Source organism: Neofelis nebulosa, chromosome 11, assembly GCF_028018385.1.
Source record: "Neofelis nebulosa isolate mNeoNeb1 chromosome 11, mNeoNeb1.pri, whole genome shotgun sequence".
NCBI lineage: Eukaryota > Metazoa > Chordata > Mammalia > Carnivora > Felidae > Neofelis > Neofelis nebulosa.
In genome coordinates this window covers 50061847-50072721 of record NC_080792.1, presented here as the reverse complement: position 1 = coordinate 50072721, position 10875 = coordinate 50061847, and the positions used below count along the sequence as shown (strand labels likewise).

Below are 10875 nucleotides of genomic sequence, written 5' to 3'. Positions count from 1 at the left end.
CCACAACCCCATTTACCGCCCCTCCCAGCGCCTCTGGCTGGGCTGGCCGTGTAGCCCCCTCCTCTTTTTTTTTTTTTTTTTTTTGGGCCAGGCGCATGCGCACTCTCATCGGGCCCTGGAGAGACGCTTAGGGATCGATTTTCTTCTCCTTTCTTTCACCAGTCGCGCGACTCTCCAAAACCCTTTCCGCCCTACTGTTGCTGAGGATTCCCCTCCTAGTGAGAGAAGGGGTTGCTCTAGTCTTGAGTGCGTCACTATCCGGATGTGGAGCCGCTCTCGCCCGGCGGGGACTCTGTGGCGGGGCGGAGCGCGGCGGCGTGCGTGGGGGCACAGAGAAGGGGGCCCGTGGGCCCGGGCGCTCGCCGGACGCTGGGAGGTACCACCGCTGCCCACGGGGGAGGAGACGGCGCCGGCACTCGGGCGCCCACCCCGGATCGAGGGGCTGGGGGAGAAAAAAGGCCGACAGTTAAGCTTGCTCCCCGCTGCCCTCGCCGTCCCCCCCGGGCTAGCCTCCCCCGGCCCCCTGCGCTCCCCGCGCTCCCGGCCGGGGGAGAGCGTGGTTTCCTGGCGGCCGTCGCTGTAGCCCGGCCGGGGAGCCCGGAGGAAGCGGGGGAGTCCCCGCCCACGGCCCCCTCCCCTCTGCCCGCCCGCCGCCGCCGCCTCTGAGCCGCTGCGGTCCGGCCTCCAGTCCGAGCGGGGGGCGCGGCGGCGGCGGCGACGGCTGGAGAGCGGCTGTGGGCTTGTCGGGGACCGCGCCGCCGCCCCCGTGAGTTATTCCCACGTCCCCCGGGGCTCGCTGCCGCTCCCGCCGGCGCCGAGAGTCCGGCCCGGGCCCAACTCCCTCACGGGCCCACCGGCGGCGGCGGCGGCGGCGGCGGCGGCGGCGGCGGCAGAGCCCACCGCCCGGGCCCCTATGAGTAACTCCCGGAATAACCGGGTGATGGTGGAAGGGGTCGGGGCCCGGGTGGTGCGCGGCCCGGACTGGAAGTGGGGGAAGCAGGACGGCGGCGAGGGCCATGTGGGCACGGTCCGGAGCTTCGAGAGCCCCGAGGAGGTGGTGGTGGTGTGGGACAACGGCACCGCCGCCAACTACCGCTGCTCTGGGGCCTACGACCTGCGCATCCTGGATAGCGCGCCCACGGGTAAGTCTTGGCCCCTGGCCCAGGGTCTGCGCGTGTGCGGGGAACGGGCGAGGCCCGGTGGGCGTCGGGACGCCTGGGAGAAGCCCGAGATGGAAAGGGAGCGAGCCAAAGGGATTTTGGGTTCAGTACCTCGTAAACAAAAACTTGCCGAAAAGACACCGCTACCCCCACGGGAAATGATGGCTGCACCGTCACCAAGATGCTTTCAAGCCTGGAGGGCACAAAGCACCGGGAAAACAACAGACCGTTCCCCTCCTCCTCCTTCTCTAGGGAAAGGGTCTGGAGAGGCCTGTCTAATAAGCCATTGAAATTAATCAGCCACCGAGTGATAACTGTCTGAAGAGAGGCTTGCCTAGCCATATGGTCTTTAGTTGACGGGTTACAATTGCCGAGGGGCTTCTGGTACCTCGGATTGTTGAAATGCCAATTATATATGTATGTATGTATGTATGTATGTATGTATGTATGTACGTACGTAACGTACGTACATTTGTATGTATGGCCTCCTGTAACACATAGAAAGACAGACTTGGAATTAAGTAGCCGAATGTTAATTGGGACTTTGTAGAATGATTTTTCACCTCAATTGGTTCATTATCAGTAGAGGGAAAAACAGTCTAAACTGCTGAACCATTTCTTTGTGTTAAATACTTTTTCCAAGTGGATTAGACGCCAGATTTTTTTTGTGTGTAAGGTTATGTCAGAGACTTACCCGTTCACAGGAGTCAGTTTGATTCACAAAATTTCAGGGATCTGTTATTGACTCTAGAATTTTTATGTAATGGGGTAAACTGAACTTTATTTTATTGGATTATTTTAATCAAGGCTATATTTATAGATTTGTCCATGATATCTATTTAGTTGAAAATAATTCAAATTTAAAATTTGTTACTTTTCAGAATGCATAAAGAAGCTACTTTAAAAAAATTGAGGTATCATTGACATACTAGTTTTACATGTATACATAACGATTCGATATTTGTATATATTGCAAAACGATCATCCCAGTAAGTTTAGTTAACCTCTATCACCATCCGTAGTTGTAAAATTTTTTTCCCTTTGTAATGGGAACTTGTAAGATTTACTCTCTTAGCAAGTTTCAAATATTCACTACAGTGTTATTAATTGTAGTCATCATGTAAAGTACACTTTACATCCCATGACTTATTTATTTTATGACTGAAAGTTTGTACCTTTTGACACCCATCACCCATTCCACCCACTCTCACTCACCTCTGGTAACTATCAATCTGTTCTTTGTATCTATGAGCTTGTTGTTTTGTTTTGTTTTGTTTTTAGATTCCATGTGTAAATGAGATCATACAGTATCTGTCTCTCACTGTGTTTTATTTTATTTCACTTAGCACAGTGCTCTCAGGGTCCATCCATGTTGTTGCAAATGGCACGATTTAATTCTTTTTTATGGCTGAGTAACATCTCATTATATATATACACACACACATATATATATATATATATATATATATATATATATATATAAAATGGAAAGAAATGTAGGAAAGTAAAGGATAAAGAAAATGTGCCATATATATATATGCCACATATATATATATATATGGCATATATATATATATATGTGGCATATATATATATGTGGCATATATATATATATGGCATATATATATGTGGCATATATATATATGTGGCATATATATATGTGGCATATATATATATGTGGCACATATATATATATATATATATGTGGCACATATATATATATATATGTGGCACATATATATATATATATATGTGGCATATATATATATGGCACATTTTCTTTATCCTTTACTTTCTTACATTTCTTTCCATTTTATATATATATATATATATATATATATATATATATACATATGGCACATTTTCTTTATCCTTTCATCCATTGATGGACATTTAGGTTGTTTCCTTGTCTTGGCTATTGTAAATAATGTTGCAGTGAACATGGGAATGCATAGATCATTTTGAATTAGTGTTTTCATTTGCTTCGATTAGTTACCCAGAAGTATTGCTGGATCCTATAGTAGTTCTATTTTTAATCTTTTGAGGCACTTTTCCACATTGGCTACACACATTTATGTTCCCACTAACAGAGAACATCCTTGTTTTTGTCCATATCCTTGCCAATGCTTGTTATTTCTTGTCTTTTTGATAGTAGCTGTTCTAACAAATGTGAGGTGATACCTCATTTGTGGTTTTGATATGCATTTTTGTGATAATTAGTGATGTTGAGCATTTTTTCATGTGTCTTGTTGGCCATCTGTATGTCTTTGAAAAAATGCCTCTTTAGATCCTCTGTCCATTTTTTTTTTAAGTTTATTTATTTTGAGTAAGAGAGCGTGAGCAGGGTAGGGGCAGAGAGAGAGAGAGAGAGAGAGAGAGAGAGAGAGAGAGGGAGAGAGAGAGAGAATCCCAAGTAGGCTCTGCACTATCAATGCTATCAGTGCAGAGCCCAACCCGGGCTCGTTCTCATGAACTGTGAGATCATGACCTGAGCTGAAGTTAGACACTTAACCGACTGAGCCAGCCAGGCACCCTCTCTGTCTATGTTTTAATCAGATTTTTTTTTTTTTTTTGCTGTTGAATTGTGCGGGTTCTTTATGTATTTTAGATATTAATCCCTTATATGTATTACTTGCAAGTATTTTCTCCCATTCAGTAAGTTGCTCTTTCCTTTCGTTGATTGTTTCCTTTGCTGTGTAGTGGCTTTTTAGTTTGATGTATTCTCACTTGTTCATTTTTGCTTTCGTTGCTTTTGGCATCAAGTCCAACAAATTCATTGCCAAAATCATTGTTAAAGAGCTTACTTCCTATGTGTTCTTCTAGGAGTTTTATGGTTTCATGTCTTAATGCTAAAGTCTTTAATACATTTTGAGTTAATTTATAAGTAAGCTACTTCTACAGCTTGATTGAGTTTGACAAAGCTTAACAAATCTGAAATGGGTTTACATTTGTTATTAGCAGCAACAGAAAGGAAACTAACACAGGCCAGCTCAGTTTTTTTGAAAAGATAATTCATAAAATTGTGTTTCTTAGCTGGCTTTTTAAACATTGAGAAGAATGAATATGCATGCCCCAAAGAAAAGATTCAACAGTACAAAAAGGGATAGCTATTGATATCACCTTCTTGTGTATTCTTACATAATACTCTATTTATTGGAAGCATATTTATTAATGTACTGTAAATCTACTGCCTTTTAAAGGTACAAATGGTAGTACACTATATTCTCTTCTGCACTTTTGTTTCTTTCACTTAATAGTACATATTGGGAATTGTTCCATGTTATTAGCACATATAGGTCTACCTTATTCTTTCATAACTGCATAGTATACCAGTTGACTGGATGTAATAATTTATTTAATGTGTTTTATTGATGGGCATTTATATTGTTTCAGGTCTTATTTACAATGATGCAGTGAATAAATCCTATGCATATGTACAGAGTACTTTTTTTAATTTAAAAAACATTTTTTTAATGTTTATTTACTTTTGAGAGAGAGAGAGAGAGGGAGGGAGGGAGGGAGTGGGGGAGGGGAAGAGAGAGAGGGAGACACAGAACCTGAAGCAGGCTCCAGGCTCTGAGCTGTCAGCGATAGAGCATGACGCAGGGCTTGAACTCAGCCAACTGAGAGATCATGACCTGAGCCGAAATTGGACACTCAACTGGCTAAGCCACCCAGGCACCCCAGTGCTGAGTACTTATAATGTGGAATTGCTAGATCAAGGGGTACACATACTTAACATTTTGATAGATGTTGGTTAACTGCTGTCTAAAGACATTTTACCACTTTACACTCTCAACAACACTGTATGAGGCATATACCTGTTTCTGCACACTCTTAAAATTTTATCATGCTAGTTCAAGCTAAAGTTTGACCACAACTAAATAATTTGGAGGCATCTTGGTATCAGTAATTGCAGGTTTATGGGGAAATTTAAATATCTTTCCAGGGTAAAGTGTAACAAATCCTATACTACAGCAGTTTTTGAAGGGATGTTAATGTTGTCTGTGTGTTTTGTGGTATGGAGTATATCTGTCATAAATAGTTTCATTATCTTTTATAAAAGCAGGTGTTTTTAGAGGTAATTTTTTTAAAATCTCAGTTTAATTTACATGACTTTATACATTTAATTTGTTATATGTAACAATTCATCTTGTTCATCTGATTATTTTAGCAGACGTTTTAAAAGCATTTCTAGGGACACCTGGGTGGCTCAGTCAGTTGAGCGTCCGACTTCAGCTCAGGTCATGATCTCACAGTCTGTGGGCTCGAGCCCCACATCGGGCTCTGTGCTGATGGCTCGGAGCCTGGAGCCTGCTTCCGATTCTGTGTCTCCTTCTCTCTCTGCCCCTTCCCTGCTCATGCTCTGTCTCTCTCTGTCTCAAAAATAAAAACATTAAGAAAAAAAAATTAAAAAAAAGCATTTCTAGATACAGGATAGCTAGCCTTCTTATGCAGTGCTGTTGAAATATTTTAATTTCTATGATTTAATTTCTTCACTTTTGTTTTCCTTAAAGGATTGAACAGATCACAAGTTCTTAGATCTAATTTTTCCCCAGGACTATAATACTACTTTCAATTTTTTTTCTCTTTTTTCTTCAAAATATTTAACAATTAATATCTGTTGGTACTTTATTATATTCTTGAGATTTATTAAATATTACATTTATATTGTACTTGATATTTATTTACATAATAGTTAAAAATAAATTTAACCTTTTTGAAATAATTTCAGGTTTACAAAAATTATAAAATTAGTAAAAAGAGTTCCTTTTTGCTCTTGCTCATCTTCTTCAGATGTTAACAGCTTACAAAGTACAATTACTGAAACCAGAAAAATAACATTAATATTATACTAGTAACTAATCTACAGACCTTATTAAGATTTCATCAGTTGTCCTACTAATGTCTTTTTTCTGGTCCAGGATCCAATCCAGGATCACTCATTGCATATAGTAATTGATCTGCATATGAACTGTCAAATTCTCCAGCTTGTCGGTCTTTATTCTTCTATTTTTTCACTTTATCAAGGTTCTTAATGTTTTGAGTTTTCTTTGTTCCAAACAGCAGCTCAAAGTTCCAGTCATTCTATACTGTTGAAGCCAAGCTTTGCCGTTGACAGAGATATGACATTGTCATATCTAAACTATCAGATCTTACCCAAAATTCAAATTACTGAAAACTTACCTCATATATGTAAAGCTTCTTTTGTTTTATTGGTTAGGGGCAACATAGATAATTGCATTACCAGGTGTGGGAGAAAATTTTCAGTTAGAAGTTAGAAGACAGCTGACTTTTTTCTTTATGTATGAGATATATGGATTAGATCAATTTAAATAAAAATTTTCTTCTAGCTTTAGAAGTTTGATTTGATGTAAATAGTAAAGAACTAATAACTATTTATATAGCTGACTCAACTAACCTGGAAATATAAATTAAGAAGAGATATCTTTTACCTCACCCCAGTCAGACTGACAAAAATTTAAAGTCTAAAAGTAGTATGTATTGATAAAGAATATGGGGAAATCAGAACTCTCAGGTTATTGGTGGGACAGAAAATTGATACAACCACTTTGAGAAGCAGTTTGGCAGTCTTGTAAACTTTACAAACACACATATCCTGCAACTGAGAAAATCTTTTAAGTGTATGTCCATGAGATCCTCAGGTACAAATCTGTAAAGAGGTTATGTATAGAGAAATTCATTGTAGTATTTATAAAACCAATAATTTGGTAACTACTAAAAGTTTATATGTAATTTGTATATAATGTTACATGAGTCTCATACAGTAAAATATTAGTTAAAATGAAAAAATTAGTGTATATTTACCAATTATATGTTGAGTAAAAAAAAGGTTTCAAAGAATTACCGTAGGGGTGCCTGGGTGGCTCAGTTGGATAAGTGTCTGACCCTTATTTCAGCTCATGTCTTGATCTCACTGTTCGTGAGATTGAGCTGGAGTGGGGCTCTGTGCTGTCAGTTTGGGATTCGCTCTCCCTCCCTCTCCCTCTCCCTCACCCTCCCTTTCCCTCTCTCTCCCCCTCCCTTTCTCTCTCTCCCCCTCCCTTTCACTCTCTCTCCCCCTCCCTTTCTCTCTCTCTCCCCCTCCCTTTCTCTCTCTCCCTTTCTCTCTCTCCCTTTCTCTCTCTCCCTTTCTCTCTCTCCCTCTCCCTTTCTCTCTCTCCCTCTCCCTTTCTCTCTCTGCCTCTCATCTGCTTGTGTGTGCATGTACACTCTCAACAAATTAAAAAAAAATAAAAACTTAAAAAAAAGACACCAGACTCAAAATTACATATAAAAAACCAAAAACCACAAAGAATTACTGTAGATAACACTGTGCTTCTTATGTAAAATTTAAATACTGAAAATTATGGAAGAAATATATGTGGAAAAAGGGTAAATAAACACTTAGGCTGAAAGGATCCAGCCTTCAGCATGGTATTTTGGTATTTTGCTTATGTTCAGAATTTTTTGTTTTGTTTTGTTTTGTTTTTTAAATGAGAGCAAGGGGCACCTGGGTGGCTCAGTCTGTTAAGCGTCTGACTCTTGACTTGGGCTCAGGTCATGATCTCACGGTTTGTGGGTTCGAGCCCTGCATCAGGCTCTGTGTTGATAGTGCAGAGCCTGTTTCAGATTCTGTCTCCCCTGCTTTCTGACCCTCCCCTGCTTGCTCTTTATCTTTCTCTCAAAATAAATAAAAATAAACTTAAAAAATGTTTTTAGGGGCGCCTGGGTGGCTCAGTCGGTTTAGCGTCCGACTTCAGCTCAGGTCACGGTCTCGCGGTCCGTGAGTTTGAGCCCCGCATCCGGCTCTGGGCTGATGGCTCAGAGCCTGTAGCCTGCTTCGGATTCTGTGTCTCCCTCTCTCTCTGCCCCTCCCCCGTTCATGCTGTGTCTCTCTCTGTCTGAAAAATAAATAAAACGTTAAAAAAAATTAAAAAAAATGTTTTTAAAAAGGAGAGCAGTATGGTTTTTCTTCATTGTTTTAGAAAAATCTTAGTTTAATATATTAGTAAATCAGGTCTGATTCTAAATTCAGTTTGATCCCATTCTTGATTTTGCTAGATGCTTTAGCTTTTATGAGACCTCATAAAGATAGATAATCCAAAGCGATGAAGTGCATTTCTGAGTATATTATACTGGTTTTTAAGCTTTTATGTCTTGGCTTCAAACCCACTCTCTGTATTCTATCCTGTGAGGCTGGGATGGCTTCTGCATGTATTTTTTTGCCAGCTGGATCCTTGCTGGATCTGCCAATAGGGGGCGCTCAAAGGAGACTGGAAGGCTAGAGTGGGAGAAGGAAATTGCTGTTTTCTGTTTTTCTTGCTTTCTTTTGGCATCATCTCATCTAGCAGGATTTCAGTATCAGTATTTGATTCCAGGTTACTTCCAATATAACCAGAAACATCATCAGTGTGTCCCCACTCAGTGACACCAGCACCAGCCAGTCACAGCGCCTTTATAAAGGTCTGGATCCTACCCCTATAGAATCCCTCCTTTAGTAATCCCATTTTTTTTCATTGTTTCCCTATTTCTAGAAGTGGTGGATTGGTGTAGTTTATGTCTCCTTACTGGACTGTAACTAATACAGTAAAAAAGTTGCAGCATGTCTTAATGTACCAGAGGTGAGCAACATTGTTAGGACCCGTTGCTCTCAAACCCCCTCACCTCCAGGACACCTGTGTTCTCTGTGTGAGGGGTGAGTTTTTTAAATTTTTTTATTTTTTTAATTTATTTTTGTTTTTATTTTTGGGACAGAGAGAGACAGAGCATGAACGGGGGAGGGGCAGAGAGAGAGGGAGACACAGAATCGGAAACAGGCTCCAGGCTCTGAGCCATCAGCCCAGAGCCTGACGCGGGGCTCGAAATCACGGACCGTGAGATCGTGACCTGGCTGAAGTCGGACGCTTAACCGACTGCGCCACCCAGGCGCCCCGAGGGGTGAGTTTTTGTGTGGACTCCCTGAGGGTGCTGGTGTCAGCTCAGTGATTTCCAATTAGTGAAACTTAATCTCAATCTTAATATTTTTAGAGAAAAAATAAATATAAAAGTTTCAGTGGAAATCCAAACCCCCCCCTTTTTTTTCCGAATGCTTGGGACCAAGTGTATACTTCTGGATTTTAGAACTATAATATGGTATGTGTGCAACATAGTACATAACATCCACTTTGAGGTCCACAGCAGTACCATGTAATCAAGTAAATTAACATTTCTTCAGGGAAGCATATGAATAATTATACTACCGGGATGATAAAGACTACATACTATATATAGCCTCTTGTTTGTTCAGATCAGGGTTTATGACTAACTGGAGTTTGCTGCTAACTTACAAAAACACTTGGAGTTTGGCATTACAGATAAGACATTGTGGACTTTGATTTTCTCTTGCATTTTACAGAATCTTGTTCTATATACCCTGAGCATGTACCTCACTGTGGAAACCATTGCTCTAAGTCACCTAGCAAGAGCTTATGCATTTCAAGTATCTATGGGAAAATGGCCTTTTTTTTTTTGTTTTTAAGGACAGTTCTCCTTTTTTTTTTTTTTTAATTTTTTATGTTTATTTACTTTTCAGAGAGAGACAGAGACAGAGTGTGAGCAGGGGAGGGTCAGAGAGAGAGGGAGACACAGAATCCGAAGCAGGCTCCAGGCTCTGAGCTGTCTGCACAGAGCCCGATGTGGGGCTCGAACCCACAAACTGCAAGATCATGACCTGAGCCAAAGTCAGAGGCTTAACTGACTGAGCTACCCAGGAGCCCCAAGAACATTTCTCCTTCTTAAAACTCATTTCTTTACTCACACATTTTCGTATGTCCCTACATCATTTAGCTTGCCTCTTCTACCATTTTATCTGGATTACAGTGATAGAACATTGCCTCCATTGGAACTAGGAACATAGCAACAATTTTTATTTATTTTTTAATGTTTTACTTTGAGAGTGAGAGAGTGTGAGTGGGGGAGGGTCAGAGACAGAGGGAGACATAGAATCTGAAGCAGATTCCAGGCTCTGAGCTGTCATCACAGAGCCTGATGTGGAGCTCAAACCCACGAACTTCGAGATCATGACCTGAGTCAAAGTCAGATGCTTAACCAACTGAGCCACCCAGGTGCTCCTTTATTTTTATTTTTTTTAAATTGAAATATAGTTGACATAGTGTTATATCAGTTTCAGGTGTACAACAGTGATTCAGCAATTCTGTAGTTACTCATGGTCACCATGGTGAGTGTAGTTATCGTCTGTTATCATACGAAGTTATTACTGCATTATTGACTATATTCCCTATACTGTACTTTTCATCTCTGAGTTATTTATTTTATAACTGGAAATTTGTACCTCTTTAAACCCCTTCACCTATTTTGCCTATCCCCCTACCCCTCTCCCTCTGGCAACCACTAGTTCTGTATGAGTGTGTGTCCCTTTTATGTTGTTGTTTTTTATTTATTTATTTATTTATTTTTTTAGGTTTCATATATAAATGAGATCATACGATATTTGTCTTTTTTTGGTCTGACTTATTTTACTCGGCATAATACCCTCTAGATCCATCCATGTTGTTGTGAATGGCGACTTTATTTTTTTTTATGGCCTAGTAGTTTTCCATTGTACATGTCTACCACATCACGTTTATCCATTCATCTATCATTAGACATGTAGGTTGCTTCTATATATTAGCAATTGTAAATAATGCTGCAGTAAAAATAAGGGTGCATGTAT

The 10875-nt window shown here is 40.6% G+C and overlaps 1 protein-coding gene across 1 annotated transcript in view; it reads left to right on the top strand.

Annotated features, from left to right (window-relative positions):
• The first annotated feature begins 881 nt into the window (after positions 1–881).
• MIB1 (MIB E3 ubiquitin protein ligase 1) overlaps positions 882–10875 on the top strand; it is a 129227-nt gene continuing 119233 nt past the window's right edge. Inside the window, exon 1 of the mRNA XM_058692531.1 lies at positions 882–1142. Within this exon, the coding sequence (XP_058548514.1) occupies positions 914–1142 (229 nt within the window). The 5' untranslated portion in view covers positions 882–913. The remainder of the gene's footprint in view (positions 1143–10875) is intronic.